The 13,463-nt window shown below is 42.1% G+C and overlaps 1 protein-coding gene across 3 annotated transcripts in view; it reads right to left on the reverse strand.

The window, feature by feature from the left end:
• bin3 (bridging integrator 3) overlaps nucleotides 1-13,463 on the reverse strand; it is a 98,086-nt gene that overhangs the window by 65,777 nt on the left and 18,846 nt on the right. For all 3 annotated transcript variants that reach the window (XM_060931326.1, XM_060931325.1, XM_060931324.1), the window contains exon 2: nucleotides 1,573-1,621. Coding sequence is in view for 1 of the 3 variants with exons in the window: in XM_060931325.1 (XP_060787308.1) it covers nucleotides 1,573-1,621 (49 nt within the window). In the remaining 2 variants the exon portion in view is untranslated. The remainder of the gene's footprint in view (nucleotides 1-1,572; nucleotides 1,622-13,463) is intronic.

Below are 13,463 nucleotides of genomic sequence, written 5' to 3' on the forward strand. Positions count from 1 at the left end.
ATGACACGATTAAAACCAATCATAAACGACCGTTTACTTTTCAGCTCAAATACACGAAGCGGTATTGGCTGGTTTCGCAAGTGGAATATCACGCATGCACACGTCGCTCTTTCCGAATAGAAACATCTGGCGATTCATCAAAACAATATGGCGAGTGAGATGCTTCGGAAATCATGTGAATAAACTGATAAATTTGATATGCAACCCGAATATCGGCGTATTTTTGGCACTTGTCCGATCAGACAAGTAACTGAGACGATGAACTTGTCTGACATTAAGTAGGTATCACTTGTCCTGGACAAGCGGGCAACCGTTAATGTCGAGCCCTGCCTACTCACTATATAGGGCACTATACTGTATAGTGGGGACGCCATTTTGTAGTGCTGTCTGCGCTGAAAGAAATCAAATTAAAAGTCTCAAATTTGATTTAATAAAAGGCAGTGGCAAAGAAGAAAGTATTCAGCCTTGATTTAAAAGAACTGAAAGATGCAGCTACTTTGTATTTATTAATGTACGAAGTACGCGATCTGGCACGTTTTAACTGTGCGACAGTAATGACGCAAATACAGTACCAGCGCGACGGACGAGTGTCCGAAAGCGTTTTTTCATTTTACCAATGAGCTCACTATATAGTCCTCTATATAGTAATTCCTTATATAGGGAGTAGTGAACGAGTGAGTGAGTTTGGACACAGGGAACGTTGGCAGATGTCTGTCACTTTGATTTCCGCTGTACGTTTTACTTCCGTCCTACGATGTCTCGCACAAGTCTCAATGAATCTTGTTTACGGCCGTTGCTTTGACATATGGACTGATATATTACAGAGCATATTTCAAACACTCATAACTTGCTATAGCAGCGACAAAATAGCTATCAGAAATGCATTCCTGTATTTAATAAAACGAGAGAAATAGAATTTTGATCCAAAAAAAAAAAAAAGCCTTCAGTTCTCCTTTAAGTTACCTGAAGTGACTTAATTAACAAAAATAAAAACACTGAATTTGAAGGTGCGTCCAAATTTTTGACTGGTACTGTAGATGTAGAAAGGTTCAAGAGAGGTGAATATTGAAATAAGGCACTGTACTATTAGCCGATTGGCTTGAGGAGTATCGTGAACCTTCACCCTGCAATGCTGCAGACTGGTTTGAGAACCTAAGTGTGTGTGGGAAAAATGAAAAACAGGCAGAACTTAGCTTTGTCTATGCCACCTACTCTAAGCATCTCTACATATGGTCATGTTCCGGGCAGACGTTTGTTGGGAAGGCTTTATGCCAATGTGCATTTCTTGCATGCTTTTCCAGCGACTGAAGTGGCCAGATCCTGACTGCCTGCCACCGTCCAGTCTTACAAGGTTCAGTGTCTGGCCATAAAAAGAGTAAAAATACCAAGTTTCACTTTCTGTGCTCTGGAATAGCTTTATGAAGGGTGGCCATGTCACTGTGTGAACCGGACAGTTCATTTTGGTTCTTCCAAAGATGCAAGAAGAGGCTCGTGTAAATGAATAGCAGGATGTCACAGAGACTCGGTCACATCACAAAACAGACTTGAACATTATGGGGAGCTCAAACTTACCGTCTTTGAAACAATCTGTTTCTTCGGCTGCCCGATCTTAAACGGAATCCTGGGGGGAAAAAAAAAAAAAGCACAAACCGTTAGTCTTCCTTATAGTTGAATGACTGATCAAGAAAGAACCTGTTCCAATTTCTGGAATTAAAGAAGTGTTATCAATATCGAGACGCAACCTTATTCACTCACATCATTTACCATGTACATGTCACAGCAGATACGATTCATCATTTTTTGTTTGTAACCGATGAACTTTTCCCGTACGCCTCCTCCGCCAATACAGAGCAATCGGTCTGGGATACACAACCACACCAGGTCCATGAGACTCTCCATGAGCTGGAGATGCTGATTGGCTGCTATACTGCTTAGCGAGTGAAGCCCCCATCATTCCCACTACACGAGTTCACCCGAATTTAGCCAGCACATGGCACTGGGATTTAAACTCTGGAGGCTACTTAACCTCCAAAATTATGGGACTGTATGTCCTGAGCAAAAAAGTGCACGGCCATGAAGTGGACTCAAAAAGTAGTAAGTATTGTCTCAGATTTAAGAGGAAGTGAATAAATAAAACGAACAAAACTTTTCCCTTCTGATGCAGCCCTAACGGGTCCCATATGGAGGCCATCAAAAGCAGACGCTAGAAATTAGTGGCATCTCTGCCGTCGTGTGGTCTATACGGAAGGCAGACGCGTATACAAAAGCACGCACACACCTACATATCCGAGACCGCAATTAAAAATACTTGTAAATGTAGTTTGAATGGAGATTAATTTATAATCTTACTCAAGTTAACATAGGACAGATCTACAGAACACGTTACATCCAGCTGTTTCTTTCGCTCCAGTGGCTGAATCTCTAATGACGTGCACTAATGCCGCTTTTCCACTACCAACGCGGCTGAGTTGGGCTGAGCCGTGCTGTGCTGAGTCGAGCTGAGTGGGGCTGTTGGAGTTGCATTTCGACTACAACCGCGCTGAACCGTGCTGGCTGGAAGTGGGTGGACACATTGGGTGGACGTCACGTGATGTCATTAGGCAGCGCAAACAGTGACATCAGTGATCTTTTAAGCGGTAGTCTCACGACCCGGATAGTAAACAATAAACATGGAGTCGTTAGTGTTGCTGGTCTTGGTGCTGTGGCTTGTTGTCACCGACAACGCCAACAGATACTGGCAAGAGCGTATAGATGAGGCGAGGCGCATAAGGCTTCAGAAATTCTCGTAATTCTTCCAGGTTTACGGTGTTTACAGATCCCAGCGTGCTCGCGGGGCGTGTGGGCATGTGAGGACACTCCTCCACACCAATCAGTGCACAGGGGAGTGTCTGCTCACGCCCCTAGCCCCGCTCGGCTCGCTTCAGCCCCACTCCAAAACCGTGCGAGTTTTGGGTGCTGAGCAGGGCTGAAGCGAGCTGAGTCGTGCTGCTCTAAGGTAGTCGAAACGCGAGCCGTGTCGGGCTGAAGCGAGCTGAAAAAGGGTAGTGGAAAAGGGCCATTTATGTAGGGTGTACAAGGCAGAGTGCAAGAACTACAGGTTTAATATTGAAAATGTTTTCATTTTATAATTCGTATTGTGTGTGTGACTGGATAAACCCCAGCTCTTACTATTGCTGGGTTTCAGTCATGTGACTTTTCTTAGCGGTTTTACTGGAAGTGAAATAGCTGGTGGTCTAAACAGTCGCCGTAGTGCAAACAACTAGCGATAAGTTATCAGAGTACGCTCGTAATCTAGAAGCCACTACTGGCTTTAGATATATTCAGAAGATTGCTATGTGCAATGGAATCGACCCCTACAGTCTGGGAAAGAAGGATTTGTCATACGATCTCGAAAACGACCCTTCAGTCGAGTTCCCCGACATCTCAAACTATCTGGTGTTGCAGACGTCCTTCTACACCGCAAAACAGATGAAAGCGTGGAAGAGTACGGAGGCTTACAACTTTTTTTTTTTTTGTATGTGGCTGGGTAAAGGACCTTGGTATCAAGTCGCTGCCGCATTGTTTTTGCCCACGCAAGTTTTTAAGCTTTTCATTCACGTCTTTACAACGAAACGCTGCAAGGTGAAGTGTAAACAAACAGTTCTCTTGATTCTCACTTGTGTTGGCTCTTATCTCTCAGGTAAATCATTCACAAAGATCATCAGAAACCCCTTTAAAGACCTGGATCTTAGTTAAACAAGACGGAGAAGAAGTGATCACGGCGCATTGCAACTGTACGGCTGGGGAAGAATTTTGTCGCGACCTTCATGCATATGGACTTTGTGAGGAGTGAACAAAGAACCAGCTGGGGACTTTAGTGCTTCATACCATAAAATAATGACACAGCAAGAAAAGTACTTGGAAAACACTAAGGACGTAGCTGAGAGGGAGATACAAATCTTTTGCCAAGTGATTACTGCAAACTCGAGCATACTTCAACTCGGCTCCCTTCGATTTCACCGAGAGGTTCAAAACCCACCTTTCTCGACGTCTTTTTTGTGAAATCCTGTGTTTGTTCACCCTTTTTTATTAGTTCACAGGGAACCCTGAAGAAACTTTTATCGGTTTCACGGTTTGATCGATTCGAACAACCTAAAACAGCGCAAGCGTAAGGCATTTTTCATGCGAGCAATGCACCTTCTCCGTACAAACACTGTCAGCTGAGCTCTGGTAGACCACCGGCTAAAGTTTTGAATAACTAATGAGGCGGATGTGACGCCACGTGAAACCCAGCAATAGCAAGCGACAGAGTGACGACTAACCATTTAGATTCTCTCAACTTTATGCAAATTAAGCGCAACTCAATAAACAACTGGTTCAACCCTTGGTCCAATCCGATGGCGTGTATTGTAGTATTGTACTCAAGACCACCTAAACTGAGACAAGTCATGGCCAAGTGTATCGAAACAACTGGTTCATTAATATTCAAGAGGTTAATTATTTTTATTAACCTCTTAAAGTCTTGGTCTTGTCTCAAAAGTAAATCGAAATTGAGACAAGACCAAGAGGTTAATAAAAATAATGTTAAATTTATATAGCGCCTTTCTCATACCCAAGGTCACTTTACAATTGGTGGTGGTCCCCCAAAAGGTGGTGAGGATGTCATTCCAAAAGTGTAGCTACCACAGTCCCACCAAAAGGCGCACAAAAATAAATCCCACATTGCCTGCACAGCCACCACCGAGTGACATTGCTCGAAACACCACGCCAAGCACAAAAAGCACCGTCGCACAGAGCGCTGGACAACCACGATGTTAAAAGAGCAACGAGCTCACTGCAGTCCATAGCGAGGATCACAAGCATCACCCAAGGCACACCAAGGCCTGGAGGGAACCGACGCCCAAAACTGGGTCCGGAGCTACACCACAACCGGCGGACATAAACACTCAAAAACAAACAAAAAATGAAAATAAAATAAAAAAGCTCCGGCGAGAAGCGGCAGCCAGAACACGCACGGTGTACGAGTGTACTCAACCCGAAGACGGAAACAAACAGGGATGAGACCAAATCAAGACCAAGAAAGTGAGACCAAGTCAAGACCAGAACAGTGTGTGAAGGAGGGTGGGGGAGGGGTGACCGCTGTTAACAGGAAGAAAATTTTCAAATTAGCAGTCAGTCAGTCACGTTAGTGGCCGCATTTCAAGCAGGAAATTTTACGTTCGATCACGGAAACGATGTTAAATCAATCAGACATCACACAGGCAATCTGGTGAAATCTCCACAGCTGTGGTCTTGAAATAAAAAGACAGCGTCATCTGTAAATCAGACATTTTTATTCTATTTTTAGAATATACAGTAGTGTTTGATTTTTATGAACTGACTGGAATAGACTAGTTTAAATGTTAATCAATAAAAATTTAAACAAATTTAAACAATTTGTATTCAGACCAACCCAAAAGGTCCGGACCAAGGGAAATTTGGTTCGTTTGGTCCGGACCAAACAACGTAGGTGTGAATACGCCATTAGTTGCAGCATAACGGCTGCCTCTGTTTCCTATGCAAGTGTTAGTATTTGGCCGTTATTTAGTTGAATAAAACTTAGTTTCACATCGCACGCTGCTCAGTTTTGTACAGATATGTAAACAAAAATATTTTTTTGTTACTCAGCCGAAAAATAGACGGCGGCAAATCCTACTACAGACGGCGATTTGCCGCCGTCTATTTTTCGGCTGAGTAACAAAAAAATATTTTTGTTTACATATCTGTACAAAACTGAGCAGCGTGCAATGTGAAACTAAGTTTTATTCAACTAAATAATGGCCAAATACTAACACTTGCGTAGGAAACAGAGGCAGCCATTATGCTGCAACTAATGGCGTATTCACACCTACGTTGTTTGGTCCGGACCAAACGAACCAAATTTCCCTTGGTCCGGACCTTTTGGGTTGGTCTGAATACAAACCACCGAACTCTGGTCCGGACCAAACAAGCGGACCGAGACCGAGCTGCAAGGTCGGACTCGGTCCGGACCAAATGAACCCTGGTGCGGATCTTTTGAAGGTGTGAAAGCAGACCGGACCTAATCCGACAGTTTTGCTTTTTTGTACCTCGGGAGCTTCCGTCGTTTGTCGAGCATTATGGGAAACAGAGTCTTGACACTCCACCGCAAAGTGCAAACACTGTTTCGGTTGTCAAGGGAGCCTTACAACAGTCGTTCAGTCATTCAGACCAGTGGTAGGCTAGACTACAGAGTACAAAAAATGAGTAGGGGGCAAACGTGGGCCGAGGAAGAAACGCGTACCCTTGTGGATATATGGGCAGATGTCCACATATCTGAGCTTTTGGAGAGAACACAAAAATGCCGACGTGTTTGCTGTATTCAGTGAGAAAATGAAGGAGAAGGGGTTCACGCGCTCCCCAGAACAATGTCGGCTAAAAGTGAAGAAACTCCGTCAGACCTACATTAAAATCAGGGACGTTCTTTCAAAAAGTGGCGGTACTAGCGACGCAAAAAAGAAATTCATCTATTGCGTGAAGAGCCAGAACTGTCACAACATGATGTGCGCTCATCAGCGCTATCCTCCGTAGCCGCCTTGCCCTTTGTCGTCGTCGTTGATAAATTACTTGTACAACAGCATAGTAATCGCACAATTGTGAAAACAGTAAAAACTGGAAAAAACGTATAGCTTTGATGACATTAAAAAGAATAACAGCATGGAAAGCCTCCATGACTACTTTTGAATTTAACGCTTTGTGCGCGTGTCATCTCTGACCAATAGCTGAACGACCTCAGGGCTTTGTTGACAGATTTTGGTCCGCTTACTAAAATGTACAGTGTGAAAGCGAACCGCACCAAAATGAAAAAAAGACAAACAAACAAACATTTGGTTCGGACCAAAGCAAGTGAACTATCCTGGTCTGAATACACCCTAAGATGCAATCTGATTGGCTGACAAGGTGTTGACAATGTTTCGTGTACAGTGATTGAGCCGCGCTACCACATGGCTAGAAACGGCGACTAAGAAGCGGAGCAGTACGTTAGATGCCTGGTTTTCAAAAAGGCCCCGAACCACGGGCAAGTCTGTAATTTTAGCCGTCACTATGATTACCGAGTGAAAGACGCCTGTGTATGGGTCCGTGTATAAATGCTGGTCGGCTAAATATTAAATATAAATATCGATTGCTATCCCATTATTGTATCCGGCCCGTTTTGGGTCGAACCCGCCCACTCGGCATGCTTGGCGCATTGACATTGTTTGCATTCCGTCCCAAGTCAAAATGCAGTGTGTCCTTGTAGGGGAGTCACTTATCGAGACTTGACATCTGTCATGCAGTTAACGTTAACGGTAATCGTTAAAATTATAAATATATACAAGTTTATACACATTTGTTTTTGTACAGTTGCTGTTGCAAGAACAGTCACTCATTGTCAGATGAATACAGATTCACTTATTATAACTTATATAGTGCAATACCAAATGAAAATACTGTGATAAATTAATTCTTTTTTTTTTAAATATCTGAAAAATCTTTTGAACTCTGAACCTCCTTAATATAAAGAGGATCTCACATGCTATATATAAAATTTGAATTCATCTGAAGTGAACAGACTTGTGCAAAAGGCAACAGAGCGGTTCCTTTCAAAGAAAAGAAGGATAAAGGGGAAGATCGAACATGTTAAAAAACCCGAATCAGGTTCAGTACCTGATATCACTACAGACAGACACTGTTATAGAAGCTTTAGGATTAGATCAATACTCAGATTGTTCAGAAATTGAATAATGAATCAAAGAAAATCTGACGATACAAAATTTATATATTTTTGATGTTTACAAAATCAAGTTATTGTAACTTAATTTTGTAAACCACAAAAATATATAAAGTTTTGTATTGTCAAATTTCTTTTTGATTCATTACTATATGGCTCATCTCATCATCATCTCTAGCCGCTTTATCCTGTTCTACAGGGTCGCAGGCAAGCTGGAGCCTATCCCAGCTGACTACGGGCGAAAGGCGGGGTACACCCTGGACAAGTCACCAGGTCATCTCAGGGCTGACACATAGACACAGACAACCATTCACACTCACATTCACACCTACGGTCAATTTAGAGTCACCAGTTAACCTAACCTGCATGTCTTTGGACTGTGGGGGAAACCGGAGCACCCGGAGGAAACCCACGCGGACACGGGGAGAACATGCAAACCCCGCACAGAAAGGCCCTCGCCGGCCACGGGGCTCAAACCCGGACCTTCTTGCTGTGAGGCGACAGCGCTAACCACTACGCCGCCTACTATATGGCTGTTCTATGAAAATTTTTAGTATTGATTACCATCACTTCAGAATCTATTCTGCCGTTTACAATAAATCGGAAATTCCTCCCCAAATGCCTTGAAACTGTCCGTGTCCAAAATCACTCACTTGTTCACTACTCCCTACCTCACTATATAGGGAATTACTATATAGAGGACTATATAGGTGAGCTCATTGGTAAAATTAAAAAAAATAAAAATAAATACGCTTTCGGACACTAGTCCGTCGCACAATTAAAAAACGTGCCAGATCAGTCAGCTGGTGGGTTTTTCAAAAATAAACACATGCATGTATTTTTGTGATAAATCCATATTATACTGAGCGCATTTCCCACATTAATAAATACAAAGTAGCTGCATCTTTCAGTTCTTTTAACCTCCTAAGGCCCAAGCTGTTTTTTTTTACATGCATTTTTTATTTCTCTTTGCTATTTGGGCTTATAAGAACCTGATTAGAATAAAAACTAAGCATCATCTTTTGATAAGATGTGCTTTTAGAGAAAAAGTATGTCCACATATGTGGATTCTTGTTCCGAATTTCCATAAAGTGCTGTCCACGCATGTGACCGCTAAGCCCTAGGAGGTTAAATCAAGGCTGAATACTTTCTTCACTGCTGCCTTTTATTAAATCAAATTTGAGACTTTGATTTCTTTCAGCGTGACTGCAATGCACGATGGGATATATTGCTTGGTTAGTGACCATCTGTTCTACACTACTTTTCATGGGATACTTTGAGTGCAAATAATCCTCACTATCGTTTCAGACAGCACTACAAAATGGCGTCCTCAGTATATAGTGAGCAGGGGGTGACTTTGGACGCAGGGTGTGTCTCAGATAACCCCAGTTTTCCATTTTTCCTCACCTATGGTTCATGGCGAAGGGCTTCAGCCTTTTTAATTGTACCCTCCTGTTGTCTGCCTCGTACCCTTTTATTCCGTAAACTTTGAGACCACTAATATATTTAATAAATTGTGATTTTTTTTTTTTTTTTTTTTGTTATATCACGCACCCCTCGTTCAGTGAATTAATTCTGGCATCCCTAATTCGCCCACACACACACACACACACACACACACGAGTGAAATCAGCACAAGCCACACTTTTACACATATGCAGCTGACTGCTACTCATGAGTCAACCTGAAGAATGAAGCTGTGTAATCATCTCTTACATCTCATCCCACACTAAAAGGAAAAAAATAAAATAAAATCATTCTCTACTGCAAAAAGGAATAATTATTAACTTGTAACATGATAATTTGAAGTAACAGAGTAACATGCTCAACCGTGACCAGGTTAACAATCTCTTAAATCTTGTTTTATAAAGAATAGTTCACTCGAAAGAAACGTTTTCCATAAACTGATGACTAAGACCCTGAGGAGTCCTAACAAGAGTATGATATTTCGAAGGAAGTGTACCCGAAGGTCAAAACACTCACCCACGCTTTAAATCTGGGATATCAGCTTAGTCAGTGAGAGGGTGTGTACGACCTGGGTCTTGCTGCTTTGCACGCATTAAATGACAAATCACGGTTGCATGTTGGATTTAAGAAATAAACGCAGTGACTCGCCAGGTTATACTTCTCTCTCTCGCTCTTTTTTTTTTTTTCCCTCTCCCCAACAATAAATCACCACCCTATCCCTTCTTACTTTTACCGGACTACAAACAAAAATCAATCAAATCATCTGAACTGAGCTTCAAGAAATCATTTACACAGGTACATATTTGAGGACAGCTGAGCATCATGACATCACATCCTGTAGGCTTCAGTGCTCCTGATTACATTAATGAAAGGTGAATGAAAAGGACATACAGCCTGCCTGATCTAAAACGACAACATCGATTAATAAATCTAATTACGGTGTTTACAAACCGTTTGAAAAAAAGAAAAAAAAAAAAAAAACACCACACACACCTATGAACCGAGTTATGCAATAGAAAAGCACAGGAAGAGCACGGGTTCAAATCCTGATGCCACACCCAACTGTAGCCAGGAGTCGAGGAAGCAAAACTGGCTGTAGAAGGAACGGTGTTTCGTTTTCTCTTGTCAATCACGGCCGTCTGTCCGCTCATGTATGCAGAAGAGGGCCGACAGCTGTGTATTCCATGGTGCGAATTCTGTACTTTATTCCAGGGGTTCTCAACCTTTTCTGCTTTAAGGGAAATCGGGGCCTATTAAAAAAAAATCCCCAATTATTTTGGCTCATCTATTCTATCATAATCTAATAAAGTGTATTAAAGTGCATATCACGGGTAAATTCAGGAGCAAGATCAATGTAATTCTCCTATTTTATATTCAACTTTGGTCAAATATCTGTCACATTCTGCATTCTCTGCAATTTTTTTTTACCTTGCGCAAGACCAGAAAAACTCAATTGAAAATCAAGCCATTTGAGGCGAATTGGTCCGCCTCTGAAAAAACTTGGCATTTGGATTTCCCAGCAAACACTGATTTGTGACGTCGCGTGCGGGACGCCACCTTCTGAATCCTACGTCAGCGCTGCTTTGTTTATGAGAAAACGACCTGGTGGTTTTCTGCAAATTTCTTCAACGTTATCGCGTAATTATTAAAATGGTTAACAGATGTATCGTAGGAGGGTGTAGCAACACCAATCATGATGGGGTTAGTACTCATTGTTTTCCAAAAGACCGGGCAATGAGAGAGGAAATGGGAGCGCTTGGTCTACACAGGCTGTGCACTGAAACCGTGCAAAGCTCGTGCAGCCTGCTGGCGCTTCCACAGGTAACGTCACGAATCTGGCTCCAGACTCGCTTGGGATTTTTCCAGACGCGTTGTGTTATTTTTTTTTTCTGCTGCAGACAGATGGCCTTGTGCAAAATTACCCTTCTGGATGAGTGTGTAAAGGGACATACAACCTCGATTCCAAAAAAGTTGGGACAAAGTACAAATTGTAAATAAAAACGGAATGCAATAATTTACAAATCTCAAAAACTGATATTGTATTCACAATAGAACATAGACAACATATCAAATGTTGAAAGTGAGACATTTTGAAATTTCATGACAGCAACACATCTCAAAAAAGTTGGGACAGGGGCAATAAGAGGCTGGAAAAGTTAAAGGTACAAAAAAGGAACAGCTGGAGGACCAAATTGCAACTCATTAGGTCAATTGGCAATAGGTCATTAACATGACTGGGTATAAAAAGAGCATCTTGGAGTGGCAGCGGCTCTCAGAAGTAAAGATGGGAAGAGGATCACCAATCCCCCTAATTCTGCACCGACAAATAGTGGAGCAATATCAGAAAGGAGTTCGACAGTGTAAAATTGCAAAGAGTTTGAACATATCATCATCATCTACAGTGCATAATATCATCAAAAGATTCAGAGAATCTGGAAGAATCTCTGCGCGTAAGGGTCAAGGCCGGAAAACCAGACTGGGTGCCCGTGATCTTCGGGCCCTTAGACGGCACTGCATCACATACAGGCATGCTTCTGTATTGGAAATCACAAAATGGGCTCAGGAATATTTCCAGAGAACATTATCTGTGAACACAATTCACCGTGCCATCCGCCGTTGCCAGCTAAAACTCTATAGTTCAAAGATGAAGCCGTATCTAAACATGATCCAGAAGCGCAGACGTCTTCTCTGGGCCAAGGCTCATTTAAAATGGACTGTGGCAAAGTGGAAAACCGTTCTGTGGTCAGACGAATCAAAATTTGAAGTTCTTTATGGAAATCAGGGACGCCGTGTCATTCGGACTAAAGAGGAGAAGGACGACCCGAGTTGTTATAAGCGCTCAGTTCAGAAGCCTGCATCTCTGATGGTATGGGGTTGCATTAGTGCGTGTGGCATGGGCAGCTTACACATCTGGAAAGACACCATCAATGCTGAAAGGTATATCCAGGTTCTAGAGCAACATATGCTCCCATCCAGACGACGTCTCTTTCAGGGAAGACCTTGCATTTTCCAACATGACAATGCCAAACCACATACTGCATCAATTACAGCATCATGGCTGCGTAGAAGAAGGGTCCGGGTACTGAACTGGCCAGCCTGCAGTCCGGATCTTTCACCCATAGAAAACATTTGGCGCATCATAAAACGGAAGATACGACAAAAAAAAAAAAGACCTAAGACAGTTGAGCAACTAGAATCCTACATTAGACAAGAATGAGTTAACATTCCTATCCCTAAACTTGAGCAACTTGTCTCCTCAGTCCCCAGACGTTTACAGACTGTTGTAAAGAGAAAAGGGGATGTCTCACAGTGGTAAACATGGCCTTGTCCCAACTTTGAGATGTGTTGTTGTCATGAAATTTAAAAATCACTTAATTTTTCTCTTTAAATGATACATTTTCTCAGTTTAAACATTTGATATGTCATCTATGTTCTATTCTGAATAAAATATGGAATTTTGAAACTTCCACATCATTGCATTCCGTTTTTATTTACAATTTGTACTTTGTCCCAACTTTTTTGGAATCGGGGTTGTACTTCCATATTAAAAAAAAAAAAACCGGAATTGGTGCAGAATATGCATTTTAATATGATGTAACATCACTCCCTGTTACAGATCAAAGCCCAGGAATTAAATAAATGCAATTAAAAAAACCCACTGTTTTTAATTGTAGGTGTTGTATTTAAAACTGTATGGATGTACCAGAAGCGAACATAAGACCATGCATGCAGGGTGTTCTCAGTCAAAAGGGATTAATGATCCAAAAGTGGAGTCTGGCTGATTAACACAAGAACTTATTGCCATGTTTGTATACAGCAAACAAGCAAGTTATTAAAACCAAGAGGTACACTCAAAAGAAGTGGATATAGAAACCACTCAATGGGATTGGATTTTTTTCTACGAGTTGGAAAATGAGCCATCCGTTAAAGTTCCCAGATATCTCAAACTACCTGGTGCTGCAGACATTGTTCTACACAGAAACAGATGAAAACCTGGAAGAGCACGGAGGAGTACAACTTTTTAATATGTGGCTGGGTTAAAGATCTGGGGATCAGGACACTACAGACAGGCAGGCGAGATATTTACAAAAGCGTTAATGGCTAGAAACAGACGTGACTGTGATAATGATAACGCTTTGCAAAGCCTCTGTGAAAACAGCGTCCATATCTGTGTGCTGACTGTGCTCAAAATCAGTATCAGGTGTTTCCCATAATAACTGGGTCCCAAGCGCGTGCATCCGCTCGAGCT

The sequence above is a fragment of the Neoarius graeffei genome, chromosome 10 (genome assembly GCF_027579695.1).
Source record: "Neoarius graeffei isolate fNeoGra1 chromosome 10, fNeoGra1.pri, whole genome shotgun sequence".
Lineage (NCBI taxonomy): Eukaryota > Metazoa > Chordata > Actinopteri > Siluriformes > Ariidae > Neoarius > Neoarius graeffei.